Source organism: Muscardinus avellanarius (genome assembly GCF_963383645.1).
Source record: "Muscardinus avellanarius genome assembly, chromosome: 9".
Classification (NCBI taxonomy): domain Eukaryota; kingdom Metazoa; phylum Chordata; class Mammalia; order Rodentia; family Gliridae; genus Muscardinus; species Muscardinus avellanarius.
The window spans coordinates 87,100,849-87,127,193 of NC_137795.1; the positions used below are offsets into that span (position 1 = coordinate 87,100,849).

The 26,345-nt window shown below is 41.0% G+C and overlaps 1 protein-coding gene across 4 annotated transcripts in view; it reads right to left on the reverse strand.

Moving 5' to 3' along the window:
* GRM8 (glutamate metabotropic receptor 8) overlaps positions 1–25,413 on the reverse strand; it is a gene marked incomplete at both ends in the record, with an annotated part of 808,352 nt that extends 782,939 nt beyond the window's left edge. For all 4 annotated transcript variants that reach the window (XM_080701339.1, XM_080701337.1, XM_080701340.1 and 1 more), the window contains one exon: positions 24,904–25,413. In XM_080701339.1, the coding sequence (XP_080557465.1) occupies positions 24,904–25,413 (510 nt within the window). The remainder of the gene's footprint in view (positions 1–24,903) is intronic.
* Between the last annotated feature and the right edge of the window lie 932 nt (positions 25,414–26,345).

The following is a 26,345-nucleotide window of genomic DNA, read 5'->3' on the forward strand; positions in this document are numbered from 1 at the left end:
CTACACCCCCAGTCCTATTTTTTTATTCTTTTTTTTTTTAAGCAGGGTCTCCCTAAGTTCCAGAGGGCCTCACTAAGTAGCTGAGGCTGTCCTCAAACTGTAATACTCCTGTCTCAGCCTCCCAAATGTTGTAATTACAAGTGTGTTCCACCACACCCGGCTTTTTTTATTTTTTAATAAATAAGAAAGAGTCTACAGAGTATCTGCATTCTACTTTGTCACTCAGTGATGGCTAAATGCACAACTGCGAAATGCAAGCCGGGCCTGGTAGAGCATATCTATAATCCCAGTGCAGGGGAGGCCAAGACAGGAGGATCACAGGTATAGTTACAGCCTCAGAAACTTAGACCCTCAACAACTTGGTGAGACCATGTTTCAAAATGAAATTTTAAAAAAGGGCTGGGGGTATAGTCCTTGGCTCAATTGTGTGTGTGCGCGCCCACATGTGTGTGTATGTGCGCACACATGTATTTATTCAGAGCACGTGCAGCTCTGAATTTATCATGTGTACTCCACCTGTGGCCAGTCAGCCACTGCTCAGCACCTACCTCTGGTCCCTAGAGACACCTCTGGCAATCATGAGAAGACAGGTCTGAAGAAAATCCATCCCATCTGCTGGAAAACAATCCAATGCACACGCTCCGCCGACAGTGGGTCAGTAGTGTTGTCTTTAGAGATAAAGGATGACACATTATTTGAACCTAAATGTTCAAAGGGGCCGGCTCCTTTTCAGCACAGAACACTTTCAGCCCGGCTGCTTCTTTCCCTTTCGTGCCTCCTAATGGTTCTGTCTGTCATTATGCACCTTTCAGTTCTGCCGCAACAAAGCACAAAGGGAGCCCATCCTTTAATCCTCAATATAGTTTGTCTTTATAGTTTGGCAGGCAGGAGTTGTTAGGCCACAGACGGCAATGTGTCGCCCCATCAAAGCATGAGTGATAGCAAATGCTTTCCAAGGCTGAGGGCTGCTCTCTGCAGCCGACTTTCCAAGTGCCCTCTTGCCACAGAAGAACTTCCTTGACTAACATCAATCATCGTTAGGCGCAAATGGCGACATCTGTCCAGGTGACATCTCACACAGGGAAAGAAGCTACCTCCCGAGAACGTCAGCTGCTACCTCAAGACCCAACTACAGAAATTCAGCAAAAAAAACTTTCTGCTTGCTGTGACCAAAACTACTCCATACGTCATACTTCTACTGACTCTTAAGAAGGTACTTGAAGGTATCAATGCCTTCTTTCTAAATAAAAGCATGTTTGAGTTGCACATAGAATTTTTAGTAAGTTGCTATTTGTGACCTCAGGCATTTCAAGAACACCAAAAAAGGGAGAGTCAGCGGAAAAAGTGGCCTTGCCACACTAGTCTTATTTAAATCCAGTGATGCAGCCAGGCATGGTAGTGCATGCCTGTAGCCCCAGTGTATAGGAGTCTGAGACAAAAGGATCATAGGTTCAAGGCCAGCCTTGACAACCTAATGAGAGCCTGTTTCAAAATAAAAAAGCTACAAAGGGCTGGGGGTGAAGCTTAGAGGTAGGATGCCCCTGAGTTCAATCCCTAGTACTAAAATAAACAGAAGGATGGAAGGAAGGAAGGAAGGAAGGAAGGAAGGAAGGAAGGAAGGAAGGAAGGAAAAATGATAAGGGTATATATACCTCTGCACTGATCTGAAAAGCTCAGCCCAGGGGAGGATGAGGTATCTGAGGTTCACAACCTTCAGCAACCACAGATCTACTGCCCATGCAGCCAAATGACTCCTCCCTTTGAAAGCTCTACACATGAAGCAGTACCCAAAGTCTGCAAAACCCATGCAAACAAGCAGCTCACAGGCTGCAAGCCTTTCCTGGCTATTCCAAGCCTAAACCTTCCCCATTTTCAAATGTACTGAAGCCTTGGTAGATGCAGTGCCCTCTAAAAAATGGTCCCATAGATCTTCAGACTTTTTATTAATAAGTGCATTAAGCTTTAAAACTTCTTAGGCTGGGCATGGTGGTGCACACTTGTAGTCCCAGCATTCAGGAGGCTGAGACCAGAGGATTGCAGTTCTTGGCCAGCCTCAGCTACTTAGTGAGGCCCTCTGCAACTTAGTGAGACCCTGTTTCAAAATAAAGAATAAAAAATAGGGCAGGGGGTGTAGATCAGAGGTCGAATGGCCCTGGGTTCCATCCCCAGATCCGCAAAAATTAAAAATTAAAAAATTAGCCGGGTGTGGTGGCGCACGCTTGTAATCCCCACGCTTGGGAGGCAGAGACAGGAGGATCGCACAGGTTCGAAGCCAGCCGCGTGCGCTGGCTTAGGAGACCCTGTTTCCAAATAAAAATGTAAAAATAGGTCTGGGAGTATAGCCCGGAGGTAGAAGAGCTTCCAGGAACCCCAGTACCACAAAAAAATAAAAATAAAAATAAAACTTTTTAGAAACATCCAACTCCAGAGATACATGCTTGGCTCTTGGCAAAATCAACAGAAGTGACAAAACCCAGAGAAATAAATAGCTTGCTCGAGATTTCTTCTATAACCTTCTGTTTCTTCCATAACCTTCTATGGCCTGAGGTTCAACTCCTCAATGCAGCCTGGAAGAGTACCCAGAAGGAGCTGAAGTTTGAGAATGGTAACAGCTTTGCAATCAAAAGCTGTACATAAAAGAAGGATATCTCTCTTTAAGAGTCTATTCTGATAGATGTTGAGCTATAGCTTTCTGAAACACCAGACAATTCTCAGGAACTAGCAGTGAGTCTCTGCCTGTTTCAGCAACAGTAACAGAGCAGAACATCAACCACTTGTATTAAATAACAATGAAATATTCCCAACAGAAACTTCCATCCTTGAGAAGGAACCTGTCCTCAGAGAGCCAGAGGACAAACACTGCCAGGGTTTCGCTCCATCTGCCTAATTTCACCTGTTCCCAGTAATCCCTAGAGCTGCGCAGTCTCTACACACGGGCACATAAAAAAATTGAGAAACGTCTGCCTCTTTGTCTGATAGGGCATAAGCTACAGCAATGAGCCAAAGAATTATGGCAAAATATTCATAATGCAATAAAATTAAGAAAAAAGGTTATTCAATGGGTGAAAAGGGGGGGGGAGTTGACAGAATACAAGAAACTGAAGTTCAGATATGGAATGTTAAGTCAAACTTCCAACCAGAGCAGGTTCCCATTATAACCAATTAGACAAGGAGCAAAGAGCCTTGATTCTTCTCAGATTCCATTTTCTAGACAGTCTTTGATGTGAACTTTCTTGTTGTCCCTAGATCACCAAGCTATTGGGTCCTTCTGTCCCTGGACCTTAGGTCCACACACGTCTAATTCTGGTCCTCAGCTCCTGATGTAAGGAGGTCTCTTCACTTTCAGGTCCCAGAAGGTGTCTGCATGGGCTACAGGCCCTGAGGTAACAACCTTTCGTTTGCCTCCTTTGATCTTCTTGAAGGTCTCTATGCTGCATTGATCAGGAAGCCCCAGTCTTACTAAATTCATTGTTTTCAATCAACTCAGCTGAATCAAACAGGCCTTAAGAATCCATATATTCCAATTATTTTTTCACCTGTAAGGCAGAGAGGGTGAAGGATTTGCTCAAAATCACACAGCAAATTAGGGAGTGCAGGCTGAGCCTCCTATTACCCAGACCAGTGGTTTTTCCATGGTATCATTGATAAATGCTGGGGCATTGAACCGGGCCTATATTCCCAGGGATCCCTCTTGCAGCTACTCTCAGTTCTACTGCTAACCTCACACTATCTCCAAAGAATCTTTCTTGGATGATAGAGATGCATTGCCCAAGGGTGCTAGGGAACACTCCCTCACTTAGGACTTGGGTGTCTGTAGCTCAGGGATAATTAAAGCAAGGATACAAAAGTTCTACTTCCTTGCCTCAAGGCAGAACAAACCAATGTTATTGATGCTCCAGAGCATCCCGCAGGATTGGGCTGAGGCTACACTTCACCTGAAACCACGTCCTTTCTCCTGAGAATGCTGTTTAATATATCGCTTATATAAGATTACCCTGTCCTCAGCTCTGCTTCTAGGGAACCTGAGCTGACACTGGGCTTCTCCATGAGCGCCCACTCTGGCATGCCAACTCAGGCCCCATGAAAGGGCCATCAAAGGGCCTCCATGAGCCTCTCCATCCAAAGCCCCTCAACACTGAGTCCAGTCACTTGATCAGGAGGAGCCCCCTCCTTTTCCAGCTTAGAAGTCCACCTTTCCCCTCAGTACACACCAAGTCTCTTCTCACCTTCTTGGCTCTCTCCTGACGTAGTTAGAAATTGAAAGATATTCTGAAGTCTGCAAAAAATTGTGCAACTATAGTAGATTCCCTAAGATATTTTTTCTTCAAATTCTCCATAGAGAACAGACCAATATCACCTCAACATTGCTTAACTTACATCTTACAACATGAAATCTTGTAAACAGAATATAGGGGTTTTATCACAACATTAACATCACCAACAAGCCACCCTGCCCACTCCCTCAGAACTCACTCTACCTCCTCCTCAGAGGAATCACTGTTCTTGCTCCGTGTCGTAAATGATGCTCTTCTCTGGAGACAGAATTTGGAAAAGGAGATTATTATTTAACTCTAACTTGTTTACATAATACAGCACCCTAGAAAACAGTTTTGGGCTATGGAACCGGCTGAGATGTCCATCAACAGATGAATGGGTTACAAAATTACGGGATATCCACACAATGGAATTCTACTCAGCCATAAAGAACAAAATTATGCCATTTGCAGGGAAATGAATGGAAGTGGAAAATATTGTGCTAAGTGAGATTAGTCGGTCACACAAAAAAATTGAAAGATCAGAGGTTTTCTCAAATATGTGGAAGCTAGGAAGGAATTGGGACACAGGGCGGACTCCAGACAAACGAGGAGAAATCTTAGTAGATGGAGGAGGGGACCTACCTGCAGAAGAGAGGAACAGGGAACAAGACGTGAAGAGGGGAACTCCTCAACCATCATGATGTACACAGACAAACTTATCAAAGCCAATCACAGGAAGCGGGAGAGGGAGACGAGGTGGGTGGGAACTGGCAGACGGTTTACTGGGTTTTGCATGCATGTATGCCTCTATTGCTCTGAACTTCATCAAGATGTATGACTGCAGTGCACTAAAAGAAAAATAAATAAATAAAATGTGAAGTAAAAAAAAAAAAAAGGAAAATAGGTTTGGACTTGGTTTTCCCCTGACAGAGATTAGGTTATTGACAAAATATCTTGGGAATCTATAATCAACATAACTATAATGACTGTGAGTGTGTGTGTGTGTGTGTGTGTGTGTGTGTGTGTGTGTGTGTGTAACTGGAGATTGAACTCAGGGGCATTCTGCTTCTGCACTACAACCCCAGACCTATTTTATCTTTAAGCAGGTTCTTACAAAGTTGTGGAGGGTCTCACCAACTTGCTAAGGCTGGCTGAGAACCCATAATCCTCCTGTCTCAGCCTCCCAAGTACTGGGATTACAGGCAGCTGATAATGAGTATTCTTTTATTGTACCTACTATGTGCCAGGCACCAGAAATATGTCACTCCTGGTCTTGATAACAGGCAGAGAAAATAAGGGTTGAAAAAAGTTAAGTGACAGATTTGAACACAGGCTTGTCTCACCACAAAGCACATGACTGGGCCACTCTGCCACTGGTCCTTCCTGTTGTTCCTGTGCTAGAGAAGCCATTCCTGTTCCCGGCTAAGATTCCTGCAAGAATCACTGGATGTTCTCAAAAGCACGCTACACTCTCTGACCTAGAAAGAGTAAAGCAATATAAAGGGCATCTGTTGTGGATAAGACTCCAAAGGCGCTTTGACAGAAAGATGGGGCAAGCATGCCCTTCCCTATTCCTTCCACAGGTATAGCTAAAAGCTGTGGACATTGCATCCAAGATAAAGATAACACTCTGAGATGTGCAGAGATACAGTCAAGCAGGTTCAACACCTTAGGACCCAAGGAATAACAGGGTAGTCAGTTCTTGGACTTTCCCTTTTTCTCAAATATCTATCCCATTCTCGTTTCCTCATCTATCCTGGACAAATAAACAAGGTGGCATGGCCAGTGGCTGCCAAAAACAAAAATAAACAAAACAAAAATTCCTCCACTTATTCTAACAACCAAGAGAGTGGCAGCTTCACGTCTTTAAAGCAAAGAAAGAAACATTTTGATAACAGTCCCTCTCCTCCAGAGATACCATGAAATAAAACACCACAGAAATAAAACACTGTGCTTGCAGCCCCTTCTCACATAGGCCAAGACTGCATGGGGGCTTAGACTCTACAGTGGTACTCAGCACCCCAGAGTGGTTTCAGAGAGAAGGAGATTGGCTTCCATCTCAGCTGGGTGACAGTGCAGACTGAGGTGATGTCCCAGGATGAGGCTACATCAGGAGAGGCTTGTGGGGAGTGAGGCTGCACCACCACCTCCCAGCAGTGTGGCCCGATCCCCTGGGGCTTTCCTGGAGGTCACAGAGGGAGCGTCCGACATCACTCCCCTCACAGCCAGAGTGGTATCAGCCCCAAGGAGCAAGAATAAATATTCTTGAAACAAAGAAACACTGAAAAACATTAGGAAGTCACCATAGAAGCTGACAGTAGAAAGAATCAAGCACAAATTTTTTAAGTATGTCATGGCTGAAATTTAAAAAGAAAAAAAAATCCTCAATAGGCCACACAGAATGGAAGGACAAGAAAAGATCGGTGAACTTTAGATAGAAAAACAGAAATTACCTAAGCTAAAGATTAGACTGGAGTGGGGGTGAATACAGCATCAGAGACCTTTTGGACTTATAACAAAAGATCTAAAATTTAGATCAGCTTATTCCCAGAGGGAGAAAAAGAGGGGCAGATGATTTAAAAGTCCTTGAAGAAATAATGGCTAATAACTCTCTAAAGCTGGTAAAGGAATTAAGAATATTAGTGAAACATCAAACAGATAAACCCAAACTGCACAGAAACACATATCACAGTCACACCAAAGACAAAGACAAAATCATGAACATAGCCAGAGAGAAATGACACATTACCCACAGGGAGAAAAAAATTCACAACGGTGGATTTTTTGAAAGAAAGTAAAGAAGCTCAAAAGAAGTAGTACAACATTTTTCAGGTGCTAAAAGAAAATAACTGGCAATCAAAATTCTACATCCATAGAGAGTATTCTCCAGGGAGGACACTCTCAGGGGAGAGAAGACTAGGAGAATCATCACTAGCAGATTTACCCTAACGAATGGCTAAAGAAGTTCTCTAAATAGAAAAGGAAAGATAAAAGAATCCTGGAACATCAAGGAAGGAAGAAAAACAGAGAGAGCAAAAGTGTGAGTAAATACATTGGACTTTGCTTCAGCTCTTGAATTTTCTAAACTTGATTGATGTTTAAACAAAAATCATAATACTGTCTAATACAGTTCTCAACATGTGGAAAACCTAAGACAAGCAGATGGTAAAAGGGGAAGGGCAAAGGGAGGTAAGTTTCTATACTTCACTGGAACTAATAAAATGATACCACCAGGAGACCATAATAAATTATGCATATAAAAAGCTACTAAGGGATACAGTCTAAAATACTAGAGATAAATCAAAATTCTATAAAGTGCTCAAATAACCTACAGGAAAGGAGGAAGTGGAGGGTGTTAGTGGAATATAAGCATCTCCATCTCTTCTGTCAGAGTGACTTCGGATCTAACTAGATCCTTTTCACATGGGATCACAGCTGTCCAATTACTGCTCTGGGGTGTCATGTGAGATAGAATAGGGGAGGAACTCGCCAGGCTCTTCCACAGAGCTCTGCCCAGAGTGATATGGGAGCTTGGTGAATGTTTGTGCTGGTGCTCTTGGAAGACTCTCAAAGGCTGATCTGCCAGCACAACCAGAGGGGCTACTTGTCAGGTCCTGGGTCTCAGCTAACCTTCAGTAGGGTGGATGCTCCCTCTTGGAGGAGATGGTCCACCCTTACATTTTCACTGAAAGCCCTGCTCTTTGTGCAACGTGCACAGCTAGATAGAACTGAAGTGGCTTTGATCAAGATCTAAAACAGCAAGTACAACAATTTAGAGCCTTGCCTCAGATGCTCAAATAACAAGTTCAAAATCCATCAATCTTGGTAAACTTCTCTCCCATCAGATAGAACGATTTTATTTATTTATTTATTTATTTATTTATTTATTTATTTTGCAACCCAGAAGAATTCTACCCCTGAGCTACACCACCAGCCTTATTTTTTTATTTTTTATTTTTTATTTTGAAACAGAGTCTCACTGACTTGCAAAGCACCTCACTAAGTAGCTGAGGCTGGCCACGAACCACAGTCCTCCTGTCTCGGCCTCCCGAATTCTGGGATTACAAACATGCACCACCACACCTGGCTAGAAAGAACTATCTTAGCAGGTATTCTCAGCCTTAGAAATATTAAGAAGAAAATGAATGCCGGGTACTGAAATGAATAAATCTCTCTTTAATCTTATTATGGAGAGGAATAAGATTAAATAATAAGAGGAACAGAATCCTTCCAGGCAGGTGAAGAGCCCCCAGGTCTTATAGTAAATCATTTTATACAGTGTGCTAACCCAGCATTTCTGTCCTTTCGACTCTGTGAATCCTGAAAGAATGTTTATGAAAACTTTCCATTATAGTTGTTTATAACTATTATGCTTAAAAAAAAAAACCTGGGAAGGGTATTTGTCTATTACACGTTATTTATTATTCTGAATATAATTATAACCAGGTCAACATAAATAAATGTCACTTAATATACTTAGTAATTGTGTTGATAACTTAAAATACTAAGAATCTACATTAGGAAAAAAGGGCCTTTGATTCACTGTCTCCTTCCTAATAAACACGAACATCATGGCACCCTCTCCCAATCTTCCTTTCCAACCTCCCATTCTCTTTCCTCCTCTCTGCCTTTTTTCTCATCTTTCACTCCCTGACCCTGCACCAACTTCATGATATAACAGAGGAAAGCTGTAGGAGCAAAAGAAGACTGACCAAAAAAAAATCTGTCCACATACTCGGTACCTAAAGATTTTTATGAAAGTAGTTTCATTTTTCCAAGAAAATCTTTACTTTTTATGTTTGCGCTACCTTTAGCCAACTCTCTTAATAGATTTTTCTACTGAGTTCTCATCTGTACTCCAGATTACTAAAAGGTATATTTGAAGACAATGCCAGGTAGATATGCCTGAGTTTGGGGAAACAATCTTCTACTCACCAAAAGACAAATCACTAGAGGAAGCCTCTCCTCCCACACCTGGCTTCCCAAGACCTGAACTGACCCTTGCAAAACACTCAGAAAGGTTGTGGGAAACTCAGAAATGGGATCCCATGGCTTCCTATATAGTGCTAAATGTGAAATTAATGCCTCAAGTTATTTTGCTCTTTCTGCCTTGAATTGATTAGGGAATTTTAAATTTCACACTGATGTTCCCAAGCCATTTGCCTATAATGTGGTACTCCCTTCCCAAATTCCATTGAATGTGGAAAAAAAAGACACATCACTTTGTGACTCCATTCTAATGTGCTTCTATCGGGCTTGGGCTCCTTGTACAGGTGGGTTGGTATTTACTGTATTAATCCATAATGCTCTAACTTTACGCTGGCACATGAAGCTAGTGGTTTTCTAAAGCTGTCCTGGAATCCATTACCATGGAAACAAAAGGTATGAAGCTGTTTTTATCTAATTGGAAAACCTAGAGGATCTCTAAGAATATTAAAAGTGTTTTCAAAGTAAAAAGTATAACCAAACACATTACAGCTTAAAGAAGCCTTGGAATGGAGGATTAAAACCAGTGAACGGACAAGGAAGGGACCCTCCCAGCACACCTTAGGGAGCCTCTCGGGCTGGGATAAGGCATTGACAGATGAGGCTACTGGCCAAGACTGTCCCAGAAAGTGGCCAAAGAAACTCAATTTTCTTCCTCTGCAGAGGCACAACAAAGCATGTTAGGGCTCTGGGCTCTCCTCAGGTAAATTGAATAGCTTGTTTTTCTAACATTGATAGTATCATCCGATCCCTGTTGCCAAGATATGCACCCAACCATTCTAGACTAGACTCTGATGAAAACAAGAACTAAATGGAAAAACCCTAATATAAACAGGCTCATTTTGTCATCTTTCCATTTGATCTAGAACTTGATCCCATGTGGGAGGAAATGCTGTCACAGGTCATATTTTAGTTTGGGGAAGGTGTAGGAGCAACACACATGTATTTATTTTTATGTTTTCAGTGTTTTACTAAATTCCAAGTAATTTCACCACATCCTGCCATCAACTTGAAAAAGGGATTTTGGGTCTGTTAGTCCTTCCATGGAAAACTTCCTGACATATAGCTGTTCTGACCATCTGTAATAATACAAACTCTTCCCATCCAAGATTCTCCTCAGAAAACATCTGGAATAATAGGAAGCTCTCATCAATGCACTAAAGGAATGCACATTTCCTAACTTCTCCTGGGACCTGTGTGGCCACCCCAGGAGCAAGGGAGGCATATGTGGTCATTGGCAGTCAGACCTGTCCTTGTATTGAGGCCATGGATATGTTGGGTCACCCGTCTGCTATTTTGGTTATATATACACTGAGAATATGAGGTTCACAGAGCTAAAGTCTTTATACAGAGGATGTAACTTTCCTGCTTACAGGCAATCTTTTAGAATGGCAGGGCAAAATGCATTTAACTCAGAATAGGGTTAAACCTACAGCAGAAGCACATTCAAAGAAAGAAAACCATGCAGAAAATCTGAAAACATACCCTCTGAAAGTTAGTACAAAACAATAGTTGAAAACAAAGACTTTTTAAATCCATCAGATGCAGATTTAAGTACAACTTGGCCACTTTCTGGGCGACCTTAAGTCTCATTTCCTCCATTGAATCCATACATATCTGACAGTTGAGATGATGATCAAATAGGATTAGGTGTCTTACTTGATCGCAGGGCCTGGCATAGAGAAAGCTGTCAATAAACATGAGCTCTTGTGCTATTACTGTGAGAAGGAGGTGGTGTGCCTGGAATGCTTAGCTTGAAGAACTCAAGGCTCAGGAGTGAGAGGGGTGGTCAAATATCTGAAGGACTACCCAGGGATAAGAGATGCATCCAGAGACAGGAGTTTGGGAGGACTTACGTTTAACCCAAGAGAAACAAAGGATACTCCCCACATATTATTACCTATCGAGGGTCTTAACAGATTTTGTTTTGAGTGAAGGCTATAAAAGAAGACTTCAAAAACCTCTTCCAACTCTAAGATTCCATGAGTCTAAGTACTTGGGAACTAGGAAAAACAATCATTTCAAAACACTTTGCACTAAGCTTCCTAAGACATCTTTAAAATGTCCACTGTTCATGGACTGCAATGAGTATGATCCATCCTATTTAATAACTACAAAACTCTGCTGAACATAATTCCAAGTTGTTTAAAACAAAGTACAATGCAAAGTTGGGTACATTTTCCTCATGAGAACCATTTTCTAAGTGGGCATGGATTCTCTAAGGGTAACTCTCATCGTGTATATATAAGAAATAACTATGCATTTGATATTTATTTTACTTCAAAACCTAAAACTTGTACCATTTTACTAGAATGAATTATTATTAATGCTATTAGATGGACATCATGAATTTTTAAATAGGATATTAAACTAGTATGTCTTCATTAATCTTATATCAGTATCATATTTCAGAATCCTAATATTTAAAAAATTAGCATGAAGATTGGCATGGTGGCACACACCTGTAATCCCACTTCCTGGGAGGCTAACACAAGAGGATTGCAGGTTCAAAGACATCCTCAGCAACATAGCAAGAATACCAGCAACCCAGTGAGACCTTGTTTCAAAATAAAAAATAATGAAAGGGTTGGCGGTGTAGCTCGTAGGCAGAATGCCACCAGGTTCAATCCCCAATACAGCAACAACAAAATTAACACATGCTATGCATAATATTAATCAGTTGAGGCTAAAATGTAATTGTAATTCACAGTTCAAAAATGTAGGTTTTCATGTTAGTTTTCTATAATTCAGAGAAATACTTAAGAGTACATACAAAGCTAAGTATTAAACTTCTGATTCTCTCAGCATGTATTAACCCACCCTGCTCACATGAAGACCCTGAGCCTCAATACTGCCAAGGTGGCACAGGCCCAGAGGAGCATGGAGCCAACAGATGGGGCATTCAGTAGCAGAGCAATGCTGGGTTATTTCATTTTCGTTAGAGAAGGAAGCTAAGGGAAAAATATTCTCCAATTAATCTATTTTTATTTTCAGAGAGGTTTTACCTGTAAATATTAATTTACACACCAGCCGAACTCACTAGACGCTTGAGTTGTGTGAATATAAATGAAATAAAGGAATATAAACTACAAAAAAATAGAATTTCCTGTATCTCCTTTTCTCAGGCAGAGGGAGGAAAAAAATCCAAAGACTTAGAATTCCATACTCCATACTTGTGGTTTCGAAATTAACAAAATACTTGCCATCGAACTCCTGTTGCAATGGGCAAGAAGAGAAAAGGATAAATTACAAACTAAAGCACTGCAACATTAAGCAGAAAAATACTCACTTAGGCCACTGTCAATATGGAACCTATTTCCAAATCACTCAAAACCTTTTTCCAATCAGATTACTATCAATTCTCCAATTGTTTGTTTGGTCAAGATCTGGAATCACCTTGTGAAACAGAGGCAGAGCTGGTGTGGTTACTCTCCGTTCAGGAGAGACAGAAAGAAGCCCCTTGAGGACAGGCTTGCCTTGTGGGAATGAGGCAAGTAGGATCAATTCACTGATAATGTATTTAATTTCTCTTTTTTCAGCAATTAAATGTGTGCCTATATTTACTGAGATTAGTATAAAATGTTAAAATATCAATGTGGCAAACAATAGGCAAAATTTTTGATCTTAGGTTACATAGATTTCCAAAGAGCAAAGAATGGAATGGGAGTGGGGGCATCTTCCTAGGTCTGAGAGCTCCTTCCTCAACTCCCCTGCTCCCCTGCTTCTTCCTCTCCTCTTTCCCTATGCATACATCCCTGATGTAGGATCCCTACAGCATCCCGCCCTGTAGATACTTCATGCCCACTGGCTTGGATTTTAACTGAGGCCCCAGTGTTATGTTCAGCAAGAGCTGGAGACATAACACCCACCTCATTTTGAATTCTCTTCCTCAAGTCGTCTTTGTCTTCACAGCAGACAACTGCTGTGAGAAGGGAAAGAGGTTTGCACTTCCTTCCACCCCCTCAGAGCTGAGCGGGAGCTGAGCTGGCTTAGGTCAAAGGCTCATGGGATTCCGGGGCCTGGAAAATCCTTTCTCCTCTCCAAACTCTCAGTTGACATAATTTTACCCTTCCCCTCTACACCCAACACAACTACATGAAGCCTTGTACTACACCCCAAATGATGGTGTTCTCCCACCACTACCCCCCAAAAATTAATAGGCTGAAATCCTAACCCTAAGTGTAATGGTAGTAGGAGGTGAGGCCTATGGGAAGCAATAAGCTAATAAGAGTGAAGCCCTCCTAAATAGATTAGTGGCCTTAGAAGGTTCTAGTACGAAGAGAGCTCATAAGACAAGATGGGGAGAACCCAGTTAGGATGCAATGAGACAATGGGAAAATCCATATGTAAACCAGGAAGAGGGCCTTTTCCAAGAACCCAGCCATACAGGTCCATTGTTGCCCTCAGACTTCCAGACTCCAGAACTATGAGAAATACTGCTTGTTTAAGTCACCCTGTTGACTGCATTCTGTTACAGCAGCCCAAACTGACTAAAAACCTTGGCTGAAAACTGCATCTTGCTGAGATGGATTCAGCCTTCCCTCTGAACCCCTGCGGGTTGCGCAGTGATTTGGCCCTTCCCAGATCTCCATAATGTTCGTTATTGTTATTCTATACATTAGTGAGTTCTCCTCAGCTAGACTATAAGCACCCTGACAGCTTTGGATCTTGTGTTTCTTTTACACTGTCTGCTTCAGTGTCAAATGTGGTCCATGTACCTGTGGGATGCCGATAGATACCTATTGGTGAGCTGATGGAATATTGCCTATTTTCCTGTTTCACCCATTATGATAAAGGAGAATAAGTGGATGAAATGTTGGCATCTCTTCACTCTATTCTACTTCTTTGGGTAGAAATGAAAAACACATTTAGCCCTGACTGGGTTTAAAGAGCAATTCCAAGCACTACTCAGCATTTTCTCCCAGTGCTTGGCTTAGTATTCTGTCTTATACAAATCCTTCCTAACTAGACCATAAGTCTGTATTGTGTAAACATAATTTCTCTTCCCAATGAAGTCCTTATACATTTGAGTAAATCATCCATACTTTATTAAAATAAAAATTTACTAAGACAATTGATGTTTCACTTAACTACTTACATTTCAAATGGGTAGAGCAAGCTAGTTCCTAGTATGAGTCAAAATCCAATACATTAAATTCCACTTTTTTCTGACTGTCCTAAAAGGATGTGACTTCTAGAGCAAAGACTTATGAATTCTTTTAGTGCTTTCATTTATGACACTTTTATCAGGTGACAAGAATTAGTGTTACATAGCCTACCCCTTCTCTGGGAGAAAAATATAAAATTCTTCCCTCAACGAAAGTAATGATCTTTGTTCAGACAGAACCTATTGCATGTCTTCGAGCCACTGTACCAAACAAGGCAAAGAAAAGGAATTCCAATCCAAAACAGCTTAAAAGTTGCTTTCTACCCCTCGGGTTACTCAACTGTCTACCTTCAACCACAATTCTACCATTGTTATATTGCTTATTGGTTATTCTCTTTTTTTCAAGCCCTAATCCTAAGGGCACTTTTGTTCAGGTGCAGAAACAAGATTAAAATTTAGTAAAGCTTTTCTTTGGGTTAGCCAATCTTTTCTTTGGTTTGTTGTCATTTGTGTGTTTGTTTTAATAAAACAGACTCACCACCTAGCACAGTGAGCTTGGAGAAGACAGCAATTCCTTACTTTTTAACAACCTGGAGAACATGAGCTTGTGAGGTCTCAGGTGTGGTATAAGGCAAATAGCCTTGCCTTATACCAGAACCCATTTTGTTCTATTTCTTGGCCTACACCTCTTTAATGCTAATTTGCCGTTATTCACTAAATAAGGTATGAATGCTTGAGAAACCAAAGGAGAGCTACAACTCAAAATGAATACCCTGATGATGGTGGACATAAATACCTCCCTCTTCAACATCATTACGATGAATATTTATGGTGCTTACTATATACCAGGGATTTGCTTAGGACTCTGCATTTTATATTATCCACTTCATTAGAAACCTTATGAAGAAGGTACTATTATTGCCTACTTCTTTACAGATAAGAAAGCTAGATTTAGAGAGACTGACTCTCTTGCTTGGAGCTGCACAGTTAATAAACATTATATCAGAATTTGAACTTGGCAAGTCTGACTACAGAGCCTGACCTATTTCATAAAATTCATATTCATCTGTTTAACTCAAAAAGAAAAGTACCAGCATCACCAGATAAGTACATTACAATAATCTATAAATTTTTTGAGATATCAGGGATGGAACCCAGGGGCATGCTACCTCCAGGCTACACCCCCAGCCCTATTTTTTAGTCTTTACTTGGAAACACAGTCTTATTGAGTTGTGAAGGGCCTCACTAAATAGCTGAGACTGTCAATAATCTATAATTTGAATAAACACCTTCTGATGATAAAAAAAGTTAATATCTACAAGCCACGAATACCTAACAAATCAGCATAAGTACAATATGGCATTTGCTCTAATATAAACACAAATGTTCTCAGAAGTCTACTAAATAAAATTGCCACAAAGTAGACACTTAAAGTATAAGAAATAGCACCAACACTAGTCAAAGCTAGAGTTTGCTCTCAGTCCATGGGAAGGGAAGCAAGAGTAGGATATTAGCACAAAGACACCTACCTTACCATCCATGTGTCTCGCAGGACCTAGTGTGATACTGTGGGAGACGCAGAGACAGGTTTGAGACTGTTCTGAAACTGGGACTAAGCAATATGCCTGGATCTATAGAATCGAGAAACCCAGCCTCCCTGTGCTCAGAGTGAATGCAGAAGAGCCTTGGAGGAAGAAGCTTCATGGTCACCAATGAAAGCACGTGCCTATTGATTTGCTGGGCCTAAGGAAGGAAAGTTGTGAAGATGTGCCTCATTTGGAAACAGGTTAAGGTGCTTGTGGTCCAGGTGCCATGCCTGGACCCCTTCGCCTCACATCCTGGCATTCACTGTGTATATAAAATACATAAAAATCACTTGTATACCTTCATGCTCTTAAGAAGAATAGGAAAATCCCCCAATTACAGCTAAAAGAGATGTCTCCATCTTTTGCCAGAAAGTGTGTTGTATCAATTAAATGGGTAAATAGGCTCTTTCCCCACCGTGGGGAAGGAAGGGCCCCTTGTGACCCGCTATTGATTAGGATTGCTGTGGAATGTTATTTGCAATCTCATCGCATAATGGAAATCAGGAGGTAGCTGTCATGGTTTCTGAAGACAAATTGCTGGGAGCTGAGACAAATCATAGCCTCCTCCGTCTCTCACTGTTCCTGATTCCCAGTTAATGTGTATCTTATACTTTAAGTTCCTTAAATCAGTTTGCTTTCCCGTGTCAGTAGTAAAAATGAGTAAAAGTTGTCATCTGGGTGACCCTGCTGTAGGAACCATGGTTCGAGTGACCATTACACTCGTCATGACTCCCGCACTACGCATTATTTAGTAAAGGACACAACTTCCAAAGGAGTGTGCAATTAAAAATAGATACATACAGCAGCTGCTATGATAATAACCAACGCGAACAAAAGTCTAACCAGGTATGACTCAAAAGAAAAAAAAGGCTGCTGTCAGACAGAACATTGTTAAATCTCATTTTTGCTTTGTCCTTTGACTTGCTAAGTCAGCTAGCAAGCAATTTGTATGGAGCGGTGGTTCTCAAAGCATGGTCGGCAAAACAGCGACTTCAGCATCACCTGGGAAGCATTGCAAATGCCAGTTCTCAGCCGCCCACCCTGGTCCTACTGAATCAGAAACACTGAAGGTGGGCTCAGCAATCTGGGCTTCCACAAGCCCTCGGGTGAATTTGATGCATGTTAAGTTCGATAGCCGCTGAGCTGAAGCCACAAGACAGCTTCAGATTTTAAGTCTTCCTAGGAAGGTTGCAAACACACACACACACACACACACACACACACACACCCCACCATGAAAGACACCTGTGCTGAGACCAAATAAAATAACTGTCATCTTGAGTTTTTCTTTAAGACCCAAAACTGCTTTAAAAAAAAGTCTATAAAATATAATTTTAAAAACTGCAATCGTTAGCATAAATGAGTAGAAAGAGCACAGTACTTTCCTCATGCAGATTTATTTACACCTACCCTAACTCATTCTAGAAAGGTTTCCAGACAACTTCTTAAACAAAAAATATATAGCATCTGATTGCAATCCATTCTTGTGGAAAGCCTTCTTGCTACTTTTAAAACAGCCTCGTTGTTTAAAATGTCCAAAAGATGGGCATTAATCACTAAGTAGGCTCTTAAGATGTTGCTGTGGGATTTTAGACCATTTGGGGTGACAGAAAAGGAAAAAGTAAGAAAGATTTTAATTCAGCAAGCTTAAAATCTGTTCCACCCAAGAAAATTCATAATGTTCCTCTCAAAGTCTGAGCACATCACCACCAACCCTCCTTCTAAGTTTCTACATCCTATAAAGACCCTGCGTCATATGCCTGCATCATATGGTCCAGCCTTATAGCAAGGTGGCTTTGATTATTCATTAATGCAGCCCCTTTTGTTGGTCCAAGAAATGACTCTATGACACCAAAATTCATTCTAGAGTTAACAGTGTTTGGATATGGCTCTAATATGGCTATGACTGTTTTCCAAATGATAAACAGTCTTAAATAAAATAAGAGTAACCTTTGATTGCTTATTTGTTTCTATATCAAGGATTTATAAAATTAGTTATAATCTATCCATACAATTAAAAATCAAGCTACCATTAAAATGAAGAAAGTCTTGTGGTTCTCAATCCTAGACAAATATCAAAATCATATGGTAGTCCTTGAAACCATACCAAGGTAAGGCTCCACCCCAATCTCATTGACCTTAGACAGTTTTGAGCAGCCTTTTGTGTGGGTTTTTTTCCCCAGTACTAGGTATCAAACTCAGGTCCACTCTACCACTGAGATACATCCTAATTTTTTTATACAGGGTCTCAATAAGTTACCCAAAGCTGGGTGTGGTGGTGCACACTTGTAATCCCCACATTTGGGAGGCTGAAACAATAGGGTCGCACAGGTTCGAAGCCAGCCTCAGCTACTTAGTGAGGCTCTCAGCAACTTAGTGAGACTCTGTCTCCAAATAAAATATAAAATAGGTTTGGAAGTATAGCCCAGAGGTAGAAAAGCCCCTGGGTTCCATCTCCAGTACCACCAAAAAATTTTTTTTAATTATTTAATTAGCCAGGCATGGTGGTGCACGTTTTTAATCCCAGCATTTGGGAGGCTGAGATAGGAGGATTGCAGCTTGCAGACAGCCTCAGCTACTTAGTGAGGCCCTTTGCAACTCAGTGAGACCTGGTTTCAAAATAAAGAATAAAAAATAGGGCTGGGGGTGTAGCTCGGAGGTAGAATGCCCCTAGTTTTCATCCCCAGACCTGCAAAATAATAATAATAAATAATAAAGAGAAGAAGAAGAAGAAGAAGAAGAAGAAGAAGAAGAAGAAGAAGAAGAAGAAGAAGAAGAAGAAGAAGAAGAAGAAGAAGAAGTAGTAGTAGTAGTAGTAGTTATCCATACTGGCCTTGAATTTTTGATCCTCCTACCTTAGCCTCCAGAGTAATTAGAATTACAGGAATGTGCCACTGTGCCCAGCTGAGCATCCATATTCTTTAAAAACTACCCAGCATGCAGCCAGGATTGAGAATTACTGAGGTAGACATACATTAATCAAACATCATGGTAATCTCTCCCAGATATATTATTAAGTGGAAAAGAAAGTCAGAAGACACATATCTATTAATAAAATCGTGTGGGCATGTGTGATTTTATTAATAGATGTTTTGAGATGCATACCCTTTCCACGTGGTGCTATTAACTTATTTATTGCTTAAATATTCCAAAGTGAGAATGCACTCGTGTATTTTACTTATTTAATTTTTAATTTTAAGAATCTATTTAGAGAAAATATGAATGCGTGGGAAAACAAGGAAGCATGTGAAAATAGGAACTCCCAAAATATACCATGTTTCCTTCTTTCTCCACTTCTTCCTCCTTCTGTTCCTTTTTCTAAAAGAGTATAAAAGTAGAATAAACAAAATTCTATTTCTGTCCTAGCTACTCAAATGCTATTTCCAATATTGGGAGTAGGGATGAGGGAGTGAGTAGAGAGATATGATTGGTTCGTTCCTTCATTCAACAAACATTTATTAGGTGCCTGGACAGGTCCACATTAGAGGCAAGGAACAGATCAACACATGAGATACAATTGGACCCCCCATGATGCTTATGGTCTAGGGAGGATACAGGCCAGTAAAGAGACTACAATGGGATGGGATAAAGAGGCAACACAGGCCGCTTCTTTGCTATACATAACAAAGAAAATCTAATCAAGGAAGGTGAGAAAAGACTTTGGAAAGTAGAGGTGGACCTTCATGGGGGATCAGAGATGGTAGCCATTAAAGAGTCTTAAGAAAGGAAGAGACATTACAAAGTCTGTGTTTTTGACAGATGTCTCTGGCTGTGAGCTCAAGTGCTACCCGCAAGGGCAGTGCCCATTCTCACCCAATGCCACTGTAAGGGAGGGTACCTAGCCTTCACTTCATCTTAAGTGAATGAGCTCTTTTGAAAGTTAAAGCTTGCTATCATAACAAACAATTGACTGACTGTGTCTTTCAATTTTCCATTATCTATTTGCCATCAAATAAGACTTACATGAAATGTCACCTCCTGCTGAGTTTATTGATTATGCTCATTTATCTGTCCATCTAACTAGGTAAGCCTAGATATGGCAGATTTACCTCTTCATAGATGACAGTTAATAAAACTCATCCTATGGAATAAATAACTCTTAAGATACTCGGCTTTAGTGGTTGCTAAAATATATCTTTGTAAACACGGCAAAGTGCACAAAAGCTTCCAAGGAAGTAGGATACTTTTTCTATATTTCATTTGCTTAACATGAAGATCAATTTTAGCCATTTATAACCAGCACAGTCCCACATGGGGAGAAATTATCTATCCTACCCACAATGGATTTCTCATTTGATTGCTTTGGAAAGCTACACTACAGGCGATCTAACCCCCATCCTTCAAGAGCAGAAAATTAACAATCCAGGTAAAGTTAACTAGAAAAACAGAAGAGGAAGAAATTATATCTTACCCTGTCCTCTTATAACCCAATGCATCTTTGTGGACATTAATGTGAGTCACCTCCAGCCTCAGTGTGCTATTTTTAACTTAGAATGTTCAATCATCGCCCAAAGTAAAACATATGATTAGTGGTTCAAGTAATAGATTTGTTGGAATATAAAGGAAAGGACTAGAAATGTTCTAGAAAAGGAAAAATCTTGAGCTCTTCATAAAACAAATTTGTAGGTTTCCCAGTCAACATTTCCAGAAGATGAATTGGATCTTTCTCTCTCTCTTTCTTTTCTTTCCGTTGTGTTTGTTCTCTCTCTCTCTTTCTCTCTCTCTCTCTCTCTCTCTCTCTCTCTCTTAACAATTTTATTATTGAACATAAATAGTATACATTTAAACTATATTTGGTGCCCTCTCCCCTTGCCCCCATTTTCCCTTCCCCCCTCCCACCAATGGTTGTCTAGGTTAACCATGTCTTATTCATAATTTTACACATGTTCAGATGTAGACCCTCATTAATCAAGATCAGCCTTCCTCCTCTCCTATCTTTCCATTCAAACTTTGCTGGTATTTCCCCTCCATTATCTGGAGTCTCACTGGTATCCTCCGTGTTTCTCTTAAAGCTACACAATCTTAGAGATCTGGGCACCTCTTTTCATCAGGATTTCTACAATCAGGAGGTTCTGGGGTGTCATTTACAACTTTGTACAGGATGGAGCTCTTCTGGGTTTGCTATTCTGCAAATTTATTTCCACTCTCAGCACCTGAGAGATATAGGACCCTCTCACTGGGTAAAAGTAGCTCCCAGAGAGGGGCAGGAGACTCACTTGTGGCTCTTGTCTTTTGAGAAACCTCCCAGGTAGTTTTGATCATTCAACATATACCCCTTGGGAGTGAGAAGAAAGCAGCCACCCTCACAGTTGAAGTTTTCAGTCTAGATGAGCATTCAGTAGCCCTGGGTTGTGAGCCACGTTGCATTTCCTGCTCCCAAGTCGTGTCTGGCTCCAGCCCCTTGTCCAATTCTCTGAGACTAAAGAAATCTTTTATTTGTTTGTTTGTTTCATTTGCTTAAAGAAATACAGGACAACACTGCTTCCTTCTAAATCAGATGAGCAGGTCCCCTGTACTCCAGGCAGAGGAGATGCCCCTGCAGGGGCTACAAGAACCTCTCCGCTGAAGCCAGAATCTCCCTTTCAAAGACAAATAATTTCATTCCCTTTGAACCTGTGGCAAATAAAGCCCTTCTCTGACTTAAACACTGACTATTCGTGCAGATGATGAATAAGACATGGATCTTTGGTACCAGAGTTTGATTAGGAAACCATAGAGAAACATAAGACCGGCCAAATTGCCACAGGAGGGACAAGACTGAAGGAAGAAGTGAACAGGGCTGCCTCGAGGAAATGTCTCAACAATTTAGTTCAGGCAGATCCTACAGGTAGAGACAGGCTTTTCCCAAGTTGTACAGGAGAAAGAACTGAGACATTCGGAGATGACTTCTACCTTGGGTCCAAATGTTTTCTAAAAAATGTTAAGTAGGTCCCAACAACACCCTTAAAACTCTAGTTTATGTTTATTGCTGAGCAGGAGAATAAATTCATGAAGTAAGGCCTTGTATGACCTCTTTGACCAAGGTTAATTTGTTGTTTGTTTTCAAACCAAAAGGTTCTGCCTTCTGTAACTCCATTAAACCAGGGATAAGTGGCAATACATAAATTTCAATGTATCTTTTTAGATTCTGTGGGTCACATGCTCTTCTGGAAAGACCAAAAACTATCCTAAAGTTTACTTTCATTCAAGTCATAGCATTCAGCTTAAAAAGATTATTATTTTTCAAAATGGAACTGTATCCCAATCTTCAGTGCATTTGTTTTCTAATAATTTCTTTGATAATGATTCTAATATTTCATGTCAGTCCTCTCAGATGGGGTATAAACAGAAGTCATCCATATGTAAAGTGGACCATTTTCTATCCCAAGAACAACCATCATTATTTCATAATTAAAATCACTGCGGAGTGCTAGCTGGAGGTCGCATATAAATCACCAAAGTAAATTAAGGCAATACAATAATAAATTACAGTTATCTAATCCACATTCATATGATTGGGCTGGAAGATGGGCCGAGCACCTACACCGTCCCCTGACTGGATTTTGAGTGAAATCAAATTTTCAAATACAGTAATTTGGTTCATAAACTTATTTGCTTTCTCTGAGAAACACGTTCTGCCACTCTGTAGCAGTGTACTGACAGTTCTGATATCTACTATAACAAGCACTCCTTTTGGCTAGGTCAGCCAAGGGTACAAAGAACAGCTCCTAGGTGTGCTGACCAAAGTCTCAAGGATTGGCATAGAGCACTGACTCTGCCCAAAGGATCAATAGTAATCCTCTCCCAGGTCAGAGAAAGCCACTCCAGAACTACCAAGAGAGTAGCACACGTGGCTGGTTAGTAATGAAAGGGAGAGCAAAGAGAAGTCAGGTGCAATCTACCTACAACAGCGTCCCTTTGCCTTCAGCTGGCCCCAAGATGCCCTCTGCAGCCCACAGGACCAAAGAAACACAGGCAGGTCCTGACAAATCACTTCACCTGAACTTCTCTTAATTAAATACACTCAACAACCTAACAGAGTACTAAATAAACACCATCTTACAGATGAGCTGATTCTGTAACAAAAAAATTAATGTAAGCAAGCTTTAAAAACTTCATTTAAGCATCCTATCTCCTACACCCCATTCTTCAAATTCTTGCCTACTTTTTGCTAGGCACCACCCTACAGGAAGGAGATGGCTTCATAGGAATTACTATAGGATTGATGGGAAACAAGAAGTCTATGAGAGGAAGGTTCTAGAAGGGAAGAGACCCTCGGGAAGGCTTTTCTCTTCTCTAAAAGTGGGTGTTTCTGAGCCACCGTCGCTGAGTTAACTAAAAGAGACACACTGGAGTAAGCAAAAAGGGAAATCAAGTAAGACTGTTGAGGAAATGGCTGAGCTGGACATGGCCCCAAAGCAGAAAATACCATGTGGCACAGCATGAGAACTGGCAGGAAGAATACCAGATCGCAGAATGGAGAAGCCTGGAGAAGCCTGGTTCTGCACCTCACCTCCAAGAGGAGTCCATGGACCCAAGAGAAATGAGTGACAGCTGCCTCGAAGGTTTCAGGCATAGAGAATGAGAGCGCCTAGGCTACATTTCCATCCCGTGGCCTTCTCACTGCCAAGAGACTCTGCCTAGCGTCCAGCTCAAATGTCCACTGTGCTCCCTGGGGCCTGTCTGTGCCTCTTCAGTACGTCTTGAACAGAGAGAGCTCCTGCTCAGCAGCCTCCTCGTTTGAGGAAATTTTAATATCTGAAAATAGCTGCTAAGCTGCCTCTTAGCATTCCTGCCTGTAAACAAAGGGAATTCATTCAGAAGCCACAGTGCAGCCTCCCAGAGCACGGACGAGAGAATTCCAACATGAGACGTGGACCAAACTAGATGGATACGTCTTCCAAACCAGACGCACTTTGATTCACTTTCTTTCATCTTATTTTTGTGTGTGAAGTTTTCCATCACTTTGTTCATTTGTGTCTCAGTATCTATCATCCGTCCAACTTTAAATCTAATATGCCTACTAGTCGTTTCTCACAATATAAAATGAAGCCTCATTAATTCAGGTTAAGTCGAAAAAGCCAAGTCCCACTGAGTAAGAAATGAGAGTGAAAAGCATTTTCAATTTCAAAAAAAAAATTCATGTTTCTTACAAAGGACTACATATGGATATGAATAAATAAGATGAGAAAGTTAATGAAAATGGTGAGTTACAATAACTTTATCTTTATGGCACTTTGTACTTTTCAAAGTGTTTTATGTGTATATATAATTTGATATTGCCGATTTTATTCAATATATAAATGTAGTATATGGCTAATAGATCATCAAACCTAAATCAAAGTGCCTTGACTTATCCTGCTAAATTTGAACATTAACTCAATAAGAATTATATGTAATTATTCCAAGTCTGCATCAGAGCAGTCTGAATTAATGAGGTTCTGCTCCATTGTCGTTATAATAAGCCTGACAATTTTACGGCCATCTTATCTCCCAGAGTGTCACCCCCATCCATGCATTAGTAATAAATACTGTTTCTTCACACAGGAACTTTTGTCATAACAGAGCACATCACCTTAAAGAAGCCTCACCAGGTAAATTATCTCATACATACCTCAAATACCAAAGAAACATTTTGTATGATAAATGTGCCAGGTGTTCATTATTCTCTAGAAGCTGCTTTGATTTAAAGTGAGCTTCAGGAAGGACGTTATCCCAAGATGGTAAAGAATATGTCACAGAACTTACCAACTTTCTCTTCATGGCTTGGAGGGGGGGACAGTCGAGATTAATCAAATTAATTGTAAATAGGGGTAACTAAAGCCACACACATGGAAACTAAGGTACAGAACCCCCCACCTGAGAAGCCAGGTGGCACAGAAAGGGTCTATCACACCTTCATCTTCACTTTCTTCTTTAAACCTGCACTCAGAGTCACAGCGATTGACTGCCCTTTCACGATGGTCAGAAAGACGACGCCTTCACCTACCTTAAAAAGTCTTAAAATGTTAGCAACCATGATGGACACGGAGCTCGCAGCAGCACCTATGACACCAGATATCTTGTCGGGCTTGGTGAAGATGGGGGGGTCTCCATTGGCACACTTCACGTCGGAAGCGTCTTTCTCTATCAGCGCCTGCACAAAGGTCAGCGACTGCTCCAAAGCATAGGTGTCCCGGGAACAGGTGTCCAGGATCCGAACACCCAGCGTGATGTTGGAGAGGAGATCAGGGTCCTTGTTAATCTGGTCGATTGCATAAAGCATGGCCTCCAGTCTGTGGATCCCCTTTTCCTTCTTCAGCTCCCCACAAGGCACCCCTCTCTCTCCCTTGGCATGGACGGGGAAGAGGCCCCCCAGAATGATGTCCCCATCCACCCGTATGGAATGGGCATACTCCTGGCTGTGAGTTCTTTGCATCATTGTGAGGATCCAGTAGAACTTGGCGGTCAAGAGGAAGAAACAAGGGCAAGAGGCTGATCGCTTTCCCTCGCATACCATTTTCTCCACAGGTGGTGTTGCAAGCCAAGACCCAAAGTTTATTCCTGCCACAGAAGAATAGGGACCACCTGAGGCTGCGCCTTCTGGAGGCTACCATCAGGTCCCATAGGGAAAAAGGCTCTGTGGGTTTCAGCGAGTTTTCTTGATTTGAACGTCACAGTGAATTTCCATCAGACCCTTAAGGTTCAATTTTATTTCCCTGTAAAGTCAACCTGCTTGGAATGATGCAAAAATTAGAGTAACATCTGAGGTTCTGATGTTGGGATGAGGTTAACGAGTCATGTCCTTGAAGTCAGCCCCGTAGCAGAATTATTCCTGGGGGAAGGAGGAGGAAAAAAATGGGGGTTCAGTTCAATGAGCATATTTCCACATATTTAAACCCTGTTTGCACCAACCTTTTTTTATTTCCCCTATTCAGTAAGAAACTAATTCTCTCTGTCCCCCTGTGATTCTGAACACCTGGCTGCACTGCATCTAAACAGGGAGATTGATGACACCTTTAGAGCAAGGGAAACAGAAAAGTATCAGAAACTAGGTTGGTTCTCCCAAGCCAGAAAGTATTTTTGCTTATCATTTAATTTCAATAAATTCTACTCCCATGAAGGTAAAAATCCTGTGGTGTATGGCATTATTTCTTTTCAAATCCATTTTTACTTTTTGCAACTACCTGAATTTAGCATTTAAATTTATGTCCACAAAACCATAATGAAAGGTTATTTTCTGTGATATATTCAACAAGCCAGTCATCTGTTAATGACATTTTTTTAGCGTCCCAGATTTCCCAGTGGGGGGAAAAAATGATTATTCAATCGCCAAAAGAAAGAAAAGAAATCTACTCAAAAAAAAAAGAAAAAAAGCTCACAATATGTAAGTTTTGTAGCTTGTGAAAAATGTAACATAGATGTCAGCTATTTTCTATAAATTATCTTGTT